The sequence below is a fragment of the Scyliorhinus canicula genome, chromosome 14 (genome assembly GCF_902713615.1).
Source record: "Scyliorhinus canicula chromosome 14, sScyCan1.1, whole genome shotgun sequence".
Classification (NCBI taxonomy): Eukaryota; Metazoa; Chordata; class Chondrichthyes; order Carcharhiniformes; family Scyliorhinidae; genus Scyliorhinus; species Scyliorhinus canicula.
Genome location: NC_052159.1, coordinates 919,695 through 930,143, shown reverse-complemented (window position 1 = coordinate 930,143; position 10,449 = coordinate 919,695). Strand labels below are relative to the sequence as shown.

The following is a 10,449-nucleotide window of genomic DNA, read 5'->3' as shown; positions in this document are numbered from 1 at the left end:
TTTGGACACTAAGGGCAATTTATCACGGCCAATCCACCTAACCTGCACATCTTTGGACTGTGGGAGGAAACCGGAGCACCCGGAGGAAACCCACGCACACACGGGGAGGATGTGCAGACTCCACACAGACAGTGACCCAGCCGGGAATCGAACCTGGGACCCTGGAGCTGTGAAGCAATTGTGCTATCCACAGTGATGAGGGAGGTGATCAGCGTTTGTAGGCTCCTGAAAAAATAATAAATTGAAATGATCGCGATATGAAAGCCGGTGACCAGAGCCAAACACCGGGGTAGCGACCGGAGGAACTGAAAAATCGAAAGGAAACAACCTCGGAACGAAGCTCACCACGAGCAACAAACTCGCTAGCTGTGAGTAGCAGGTACCCAGCAACAAGAAATTTAGTGCTGGGATGCTGAAAAACACAACGGAATACAGGCCAAGCTTAGGTTGCGCCTTGATTTGGGAAGAAAAGAAGCAAGAGTGGTAAATATTAGTGGCATATTGTGCACTAATGCCTCCGGAGGGGGCTGGTACAGCCAGAAAAAACAGGCACAAAACCATGATAATGATGAAATGAAAATCGCTTATTATCACGAGTAGGCTTCAATGAAGTTACTGTGAAAAGCCCCTAGTCGCCACATTGCGGTGCCTGTTGGGGGAGGCCAGTACGGGAATTGAACCGTGCTGCTGGCCTTGTTCTGCATTACAAGCCAGCTGTTTAGCCCACATGGTGAATTAGTGGCAATTCTGCAGGGTCAGAATTCATCGAAATCTTTAGTCATCGTAGAAAGATTTAGGTTTAATAAGCATGATCAAGGAGAAGGTGAATTTATTGAACGGTTTGTAACTACCCTGAAAAGACTGGCTGAATACTGCGTTTCGGGGGATGCGTTAAATGGTACCATCAGAAATATAGATTAGTCTTGGGCAGCACGGTGGCACAGTGGTTAGCATTGCTGCCTCACGGCGCCGAGGTCCCAGGTTCGATCCCGGCTCTGGGTCGCTGTCTGTGTGGAGTTTGCACATTCTCCCCGTGACTGCGTGGGTTTCGCCCACAACCCAAAAGATGTGCAGGTTAGGTGGATTGGCCACGCTAAATTGCCCCGTAATTGGAAAATGAATTGGGTACTCTAAATTTTTTTTTAAAAAAGAAAAAAAAAAGAAATAGATTAGTCTGTGGTTTAAGGAACAAAGCTATTAAAAATTGGCTGTTAATCAAAATTAACCTGACCTTAAAAAAGGCTTTGGAAGTTGCTGTATCCATGGAATTCGCAGCCAAAGAAGCTCAACAGTTTAATTTAAACACCAGAATTCACAAGATGTCGGCTGAAACCCGAACACAGACTTGCACTTACCGTAGGTGTGCAGAAACTGGGCGCTCAGCAACAGATTGTTTGTGCAAAGACATCATGTGCAGAAATTGTGGCAGAAAGGGCCACATTTCACGTTTGTTGGAAAAAGAAACAATCTTCAGGCAAAAGTTGCAGGAAGTCAGAACAGAAAACAAATGGTGAGCTGAATGAAGGGAAAAGCGCCATGTGGAAAAAAAAATAACGCGAGCAGAAACTTGATTGACAGTCTGAAGACAAACTGTCTTAAATGTACCAGCGATTGCTGTGCAACAAACTAATATTGGATCATTCCACCCGAATGGACAGCTGATGAAGGTGGAGGTAGGCACTGGGGAAGCTGTATCGCTGGAGCCCGAGACTGTTTATCAACAAAAGCTCAGCCACAGGGGCTGGTTTAGCACAGTGGGCTAAATAGCTGGCTTGTAAAGCGGACCAAGACAGGCCAGCAGCACGGTTCAATTCCCGTACCAGCCTCCCCGAACAGGTGCCGGAATATGGCGACTAGGGGCTGTTCACAGTAACTTCATTTGAAGCTTACTTGTGACAATAAGCGATTTTCATTTCATTTCTCTGCAAGCCTGAAGATTGTGTGAAAAACCTACACTGGAGAAGTGGCTCCATTGAGGGGTTGTATTGATGTGACTGAGCAATTAAACAGACAGACCGCAGTTATGTCCTTGGACCTGTCAAAGGAAATTTCGCACTAATGGGGAGAACGTACCTGGAAAAGATCAGATTAAACTGAGGTAAATCTCACGACAAACCTACCCAAAACCTTGACAAACATGCCATCGTCTTTAACGGTGAGCGGGGAAGCACGAGAGATATCTCAGTAAAGCCAAAGATCAAAGAAGAAAGTCAGGCGAAATGCTTAAAGGCCAGGTCGATGCCGTACGCAATCGGACCTAAGGTAGCGGCTGAATTAAAACGGCCATTAAGAATGGGGGTCCTTAAACATGCCAGTGTGAGTGATTGGGCAACTCCGAATGAATCGTGATGAGAAAAGACAAATCTGTACGCATTTATGGTGATTTTAAAATCACTATTATTCCTGTATTGTGTGCAGAGCAGCACCCTCTACCCCTGATTGATTAAGAACATAAGAACTAGGAGCAGGAGTCGGCCATCTGGCCCCTCGAGCCTGCTCCGCCATTCAATTAGATCATGGCTGATCTTCCGTGGACTCAGCTCCACTTACCCGCCCAAACACCATAACCCTCAATCCCTTTTCAGTTTAAAATTCTATCTTCATCTTAAAAACATTTAATGAGGTTGCCTCAACTGCTTCACTGTGCAGGGAATTCTAGATGTAAAACCCTTTGGGTGAAGAGGTTCCTCCTCAACTCAATCCCAAATCTTCTCCCCTTTACTTTGAGGCTATGCCCCCTAGTTCTAGTTTCACCCGCCAGTGGAAACAACCTCCCTGCTTCTAACCTATCTATTCCCTTCATAATGTAGCAGTGGTTGGCACTGTTGCTTCACAGCACCAGGATCCCAGATTCGATCCCCACCTTGGGTCACTGTCTGTGCGGAGTCTGCACATTCTTCTCGTGTCTGCGTGGGTTTCCTCCGGTTTCCTCCCACAAGTCCCGAAAGACGTGCTGTTAGGTGAATTGGACATTCGGAATTCTCCCTCCGTGTACCCGAACAGGCGCCGGAATGTGGCGACTGGGGGATTTTCACAGTAACTTTGTTGCAGTGTTATTGTAAGCCTACTTGTGACACTAACAAATAATTATTATATTTTTCTTTAAGATCTCCCCTCATTCTTCTAAATTCCAATGAGTACGCCCCAGTCTACTCAGTCCCTCCTAAGCCAAGATGACCTATTCACTGGGTTGGCTGGAGGCTGACACTGCAGTTCAGTTGATCACAATCAAGCATATCTTCAAATGAACGTGGATGAGGATTCACAACAGTTCCTGACTGTTGTGACACACAAAGGGTTATTTCGATCGTGAAGGTGACCATTTGGTATCATTTCAGCGCCAGCGTTAGTCCAATGAACTATGGACCAAATTGTCAGTGAATCAGACGGAGTCCAGTGTTACCTGGATGGCACCTTGGTTCCTGGGAAGACTGAGGAAGAACATTCTGCACACTCCAGAGATTAGAAGATGATGGATTAATAGTCCGAAAAGATAAATGTGAATTTTTCCAATCTTCAGTTGAATATCTGGATCATGTCATCGATGCCAAGAGACTGCATTAGTTGCTGTTGAAAGTCAAAGCCATTCCTGAGGTAGATGCACCTCAGAATGTGAACCAACTTCAATCTTTCTTGAGTTTACAAGATTATTATGAGATTTAGAATGTAGAACATAGAACAGTACAGCACAGAACAGGCCCTTCGGCCCTCGATGTTGTGCTGAGCATTGTCCGAAACCAGGATCAAGCTATCCCACTCCCTGTCATTCTGGTGTGCTCAATGTGCCTATCCAATAACCGCTTGAAAGTTCCTAAAGTGTCCGACTCCACTATCACAGCAGGCAGTCCATTCCACACCCTAACCACTCTCTGAGTAAATAACCTACCTCGGACATCCCTCCCATTTCTCCCACCCTGAATCTTATAGTTATGCCCTCTTTTAACAGCTACATCCACCCGAGGTAATAGTCTCTGAACGTCCACTCTATCTACCTCCTCATCATCTTATAAACCTCTATTAAGTCGCCTCTCATCCTCCTCCGCTCCAAAGAAAAAAGCCCTAGCTCCCTCAACCTTTCCTCATAAGATCTATCCTGCAAACCAGGCAGCATCCTGGTAAATCTCCTTTGCACCCTTTCCAATGCTTCCACATCCTTCCTATAGTGAGGTGACCAGAACTGCACACAATACTCCAAATGTAGTTGCAGCATAACCTCGCAGCTCTTTAACTCAAGCCCCCTTAATAAACGCTAACACACTATAAGCCTTTTTCACGGCTCTATCCACTTGAGTGGCGGCCTTCAGAGATCTGTGGACATGAACTCCAAGATCTCTCTGTTCCTCCACATTCCTCAGAACCCTGCCGTTGACCCTGTAATCCGCATTCAAATTTTTTTCTACCAAAATGAATCACCTCGCACTTATCAGGGTTAAACTCCATCTGCCATTTTTCGGCCCAGCTCTGCATCCTATCAATGTCTCTTTGCAGCCTACAACAACGCTCCACCTCATCCACTACTCCACCAATCTTGGTGTCATCAGCAAATTTACTGACCCACCCTTCAGCCCCCTCCTCCAAGTCATTGATAAAAATCACAAATAGCAGAGGACCCAGCGCTGATCCCTGTGGTACACCGCTGGTAACTGGTCTGCAGTCTGAAAATTTACCATCCACCACCACCCTCTGTCTTCTATGTGATAGCCAGTTACTTATCCAATTGGCCAAATTTCCCTCTATCCCACACCTCCTTACTTTCTTCATAAGCCGACCATGGGGAACCTTATCAAACGCCTTACTAAAATCCATGCATACAACATCAACTGCTCGACCTTCACCTACACACTTAGTTACCTCCTCAAAGAATTCAATCAAATTTGTGAGGCAAGACTTACCCTTCACAAATCCGTGTTGACTATCCCGGATTAAGCTGCATCTTTACAAATGGTCATAAATCCGATCCTTCAGGACCTTTTCCATTAACTTACCGACCACCGAAGTAAGACTAACTGGCCTATAATTACCAGGGTCATTCCTATTCCCTTTCTTGAACAGAGGAACACCATTTCCCACTCTCCAGTCCTCTGGTACTATCCCTTTTTTTTAGATCATTCCTTGCTACCTTGTAACTCTCAAGCGACCCAACTGAACCTGGTTTTCTCATCCTTACATACGCTTCCTTTTTCCTCTTGACAAGACTTTCAACCTCTTTTGTGAACCATCCTCCCTGCCTGACAGGGACATACCTATCAAGGACACAGTATTTGTTCCTTGAACAAGCTCCACTTTTCATTTGTGCCTTTCCCTGACAGTTTCTGTTCCCATCTTATGCTCCCTAATTCTTGCCTAATCGCATCATAATTATCTCCCCCAGTTATAAAGCTTGCCCTGCCGTATGGCCCTATCCCTCTCCATTGCAATAGTGAAAGACACCGAATTGTGGTCACTATCACCAAAGTGCTCTCCCACAAACAAATCTAACACTTGACCTGGTTTATTACCCAATACCAAATCCAATGTAGCCCCCCCTCTTGTCGGCCTATCCACATATTGTGTCAGGACCCCTCCTGCACACACTGTACAAAAACTGCCCCATCCGAACTGTTCGACCTATAGAGGTTCCAATTAATATTTGGAAGGTTAAAGTCACCCATGACAACTACCCTGAGACCTCCACACCTATCCATAATCTGTTTTGCAATTTCTTCCTCCACATCTCTATTACTATTTGGGGGTCTATAGAAAACTCCGAACAATGTGACCGCTCCTTTCCTATTTCTAACTATTTGTCCCGAATCTGGCTACTATTCCAAACCCCTTGCACAATCTACTGTGTTAAAATAAAAAGTGGAATTTAGATGAGTGTGAGAGAGCGTTCGTGCAAGTCAAAGAGGTGCTAGTCAAATCAAAAGTCCTGCCACACTTTGATTCAAATTTACCCCAGCAACTGGCATGTGACACGTCACCATACGGGGTTGGGGACGATGGTTTCCCACATAATGTCCAGAGTTGAGGAGGAACCGTTAGACTTCACGTCAAGGGCATTGAATAAAGACAAAAGCAATAATGTGCCGATATAGAAAAAAGCTCTAGGAATCATTTTTGGAATAAAACGGTTCTACCAACTCCTGTGTGGGAGGAAATTCACTTTATTGACGGACCATCGCCCAATAACAATTTTTGGACCTGATACAGGGTTCACCTGAATGGCAGTGAGAGGATGCCAGGGTGGGTGTTGTTCTCGTCAGCACAGAGGTAACAATGCAATATCGTCAGTCCCACCTTCATAGGAACACAGATGGAGTCTCCCGACTACCCACACCAAATTGCTGTTGATAAGCAGTTTGTGTGGAAAGATTTTCTACTTCAAGTAGATTAAACTCCTGTAACCGCAGGACAGGTGAAGAAGCAAACCAGACGTGATCCAATACTGTCAGGGGTTATAGACATGGTGCTTCGAGGTTAGACTTCAGGAACGCACCCTGAGTTGAAGCCATATTCCACAGGAAGACTTGAATTATCCCGACAGGCAGGTTGGCCCTCTGCAGAATGTGAATCATCATTCCACCATTACAAAAACATGTGTTGAACCAATTATATGACGGCCACTGGGGTACTGTAAAGATGAAGGAGAAAATACTGGATCATCGCTGGCATTTCTTCACCCATCCTGCGGTTACAGGAATGTTGTCTACTTGCTCAAAGTAGAAAATATTTTGACACAAACTCCTTATCAACGAATGAATTGGTAAGGGTATTCGGGAGGGTCCATCTACGTTCCCACGAAGGTTTGACTGACGATACCTGATTGTGTATGTGTGTCCTGACAAGAGAAACCAAATTCTTTCAAACTGCCCCACACCGTTGGGGGTAGACACGGTAAAACAAAGTCCATGGACAGCGCAAGACAGAGGGTGATGCAGTACCTCAGTACCTTTTCTCAGCGACAGACACGCTCTACATTACCAACCTTACTCTGTAGGTGCCGAGGATTCATCACTTACACGCATTGGGGGTGGGGTGAGGTACAATTCACGTGTGGGGGCCGAAGGAGACACGACAGAATTTTGAACAGTTTAGCGAACAAAAAAATAATTCTGAACTTCAATGCTGTCTGCAAGTTGTTAATGTTGCACCTTGGGGTTGAATTCAGTTGTGTTACTGAACCAGGGCCCACACCTATAACTTAAATCTTTCATTGAGGAGCAAGGAAGCATTATCCATGGGATTTTCAGTTCAATTCTGTAGCTCTCAGCAACTCCCATCCAGTTTTCAGATGTCTCAGTTTGGAGTTCAGGATGCGCCATTTCACTTTCAAAGCCAGCAGGAGGCAATCTGGTTGATCTGCTCACTCTGAGCTGCAGTTTACATCTGTACAGTCAGTCCAGGCTCCTGCCCAATCCACTTCATACTCCAATTGTCCCTGTTGTAGATCTGTGGCTCTGGCCTCCGTTCTCACAGTTCCAAATTGTCCGAATAAAGTGCTTGGGGCGTCTGTGAGAATGTGCAGAAAATGCCGCAATGGGTTTTATGTCAATCAGGAATAAGGAGAATGCCAAATGGTTGACACTGATTGCTGCTGGTGGTGATGGGGTGGGAGCCGGTGGGGGGATGGGATTGGGGGGGGGGGGGACATATTCAGGATGGGCAGACAACAAGCGAAGGTGGTGCTGAAAGTGGGCCAGCCACATGGTGGGAGTTGTTGCTGGAACGATGCTGCTGAAATCACAATTAACTCTGATCAGGAGAGCCAGGGCTGCTCGATGCCAGGGGATCAATGATAACAGAATTCTCCAGCTCCCCCGGCACTCTGTCAGGAGCTTCAATCTCCCCCTCCGGTGTTGGGGGCAGGTCCACACCCGATATCTGGGCCATCTCGGCAGCCTTTGCCTCATAGTCCGAGATTCGTCTCTGGACAATAGTAGGCATGAGCTGGACGTAGGCACTCATTAACCGGTGGTTGGTGTGGATCAACTTTCCTGCACAGTTGTTCACACAGTTCTCCTAGTGACAGACAGAGAAAAAAACAGATATCAAAGAACATTTCACAACAGATTGCCTGTTTTACTAACACTGCTGTTGCCCCAGCAACTCTGCACTGTCAGAGGGTCAGTAATAATAATCATTGCTTATTGTCACGAGTAGGCTTCAATGAAGTTACTGTGACAAGCCCCTAGTCACCACATTCCGGCACCTGTTCAGGGAGGCTGGTACGGGAATTGAACCGGCGCTGCTGGCCTTGTTCTGCATTACAAGCCAGCTGTTTAGCCCACTGTGCTATACCATCCCCTGAGGGTCAGTACAGAGGGAGTGCCTCACTGTCAGAGGGTCAGTACTGAGGGAGTGCCGCACTGTCAGAGGGTCAGTACTGAGGGAGTGCTGCACTGTCAGAGGGTCAGTACTGAGGGAGTGCTGCACTGTCAGAGGGTCAGTACTGAGGGAGTGCTGCACTGTCAGAGGGTCAGTACTGAGGGAGTGCCGCACTGTCTGAGGGTCAGTACTGAGGGAGTGCCGCACTGTCAGAGGGTCAGTACTGAGGGAGTGCCGCACTGTCAGAGGGTCAGTACTGAGAGAGTGCCACACTGTCAGAGGGTCAGTACTGAAATGAAAAAATGATATGAAAATGAAAATCGCTTATTGTCACGAGTAGGCTTCAATGAAGTTACTGTGAAAAGCCCCTAGTCGCCACATTCCGGCGCCTGTCCGGGGAGGCTGGTACGGGAATCGAACCGTGCTGCTGGCCTGCTTGGTCTGCTTTAAAAGCCAACGATTTAGCCCAGTGAGCTAAACCAGCCACACTACTGAGGGAGTGCTGCGCTGTCAGAAGGTCAGTACTGAGGGAGCACTGCACTGTCAGAGGGTCAGTACTGAGGGAGTGCCGCACTGTCAGAGGGTCAGTACTGAGGGAGTGCTGCACTGTCAGAGGGTCAGTACTGAGGGAGTGCTGCACTGTCAGAGGGTCAGTACTGAGGGAGTGCTGCACTGTCTGAGGGTCAGTACTGAGGGAGTGCCGCACTGTCAGAGGGTCAGTACTGAGGGAGTGCTGCACTGTCTGAGGGTCAGTACTGAGGGAGTGCCGCACTGTCAGAGGGTCAGTACTGAGGGAGTGCCGCACTGTCAGAGGGTCAGTTTGAGGGAGTGCCGCACTGTCAGAGGGTCAGTGTCGAGGGAGTGCTGCACTGTCCGAGGGTCAGTACTGAGGGAGCGCCGCACTGTCAGAGGGTCAGTACTGAGGGAGTGCCGCACTGTCAGAGGGTCAGTACTGAGGGAGTGCTGCACTGTCAGAGGGTCAGTACTGAGGGAGTGCCGCACTGTCAGAGGGTCAGTACTGAGGGAGTGCCGCACTGTCAGAGGGTCAGTACTGAGGGAGTGCCGCACTGTCAGAGGGTCAGTACTGAGGGAGTGCCGCACTGACAGAGGGTCATAAGACCATAAGATATAGGAGCAGAATTAGGCCATTCGGCCCATCACATCTTCTTGCCATTCAATCATGGCCGATATGTTTCTCATCCCCATTCTCTTGCCTTCTCCTTATAACCCCTGATCCCCTGATTGATTAAAAACCTATCTATTTTTGTCTTAAAAACACTCAGTGATTTGGCCTCCACAGCCTTCTGCGGCAAAGAGTTCCCCAATTCACCACCCTCTGATCGTCCCTTTAGTCTGATATTGTGCCCTCTGGTTCTAGTTTTTCCTTCAAGTGGAAACATCCTCTCCATGTCCACTCTATCCAGGGCTCGCAGTATCCTGTAAGTTTCAATAAGATCCCCCTCATCCTTCTAAACTCCAACGAGTATAGAGCCAGAGGCCTCAAACATTCCTCATACGACAAGTTCTTAATTCCAGGGATCATTCTTGTGAACCTCCTCTGGATCCTTTCCAAGGCCAGCTCACCCTTCTTTAGATACGGGGCCCAGAACTGCTCACAGTACTCTAAATGGGGTCTGACCAGAGCCTTATACAGCCTCAGAAGTACATCCCTGCTCTTGTATTCTCGCCCTCTCGACATGAATGTTAACATTGCATTTGCCTTCTTAACTGCCGGCTGAACCTGCACATTAACCTTAGGAAAATCTTGAAGTAGGACTCCCGAATCCCTTTGTGCTTCTGATTTCCTGTGATGTGGAAATGCCGGCGTTGGACTGGGGTGAGCACAGTAAGAAGTCTTACAACACCAGGACTTAAAAAGTCCAACATGTTTGTTTCGAACAATAGCTTTCGGAGCACTGCTCCTTCCTCAGGTGAATGAAGAGGTATGTTCCAGAAACATATATATAGACAAATTCAAAGATGCCAGACAATGCTTAGAACTATAAATCTTTACAGATCCAAAGATAGGGCTAACCCCAGGTTAAAGAGGTGTGAATTGTCCTGGTTAAACAAACATGTTGGACTTTAACCTGGTGTTGTAAGACTTCTTACTCTGACTTCCTCAGCATTTCCCCATTTAGA

At 47.1% G+C, this 10,449-nt stretch overlaps 1 protein-coding gene across 4 annotated transcripts in view; it reads right to left on the bottom strand.

Moving 5' to 3' along the window:
* Positions 1–6,128: 6,128 nt before the first annotated feature.
* Positions 6,129–10,449, bottom strand: part of timm10b (translocase of inner mitochondrial membrane 10 homolog B (yeast)) — a 34,610-nt gene continuing 30,289 nt past the window's right edge. For all 4 annotated transcript variants that reach the window (XM_038818042.1, XM_038818043.1, XM_038818040.1 and 1 more), the window contains exon 3: positions 6,129–8,001. In XM_038818042.1, coding sequence (XP_038673970.1) covers positions 7,729–8,001 — 273 coding nt within the window. In that variant the 3' untranslated portion in view covers positions 6,129–7,728. The remainder of the gene's footprint in view (positions 8,002–10,449) is intronic.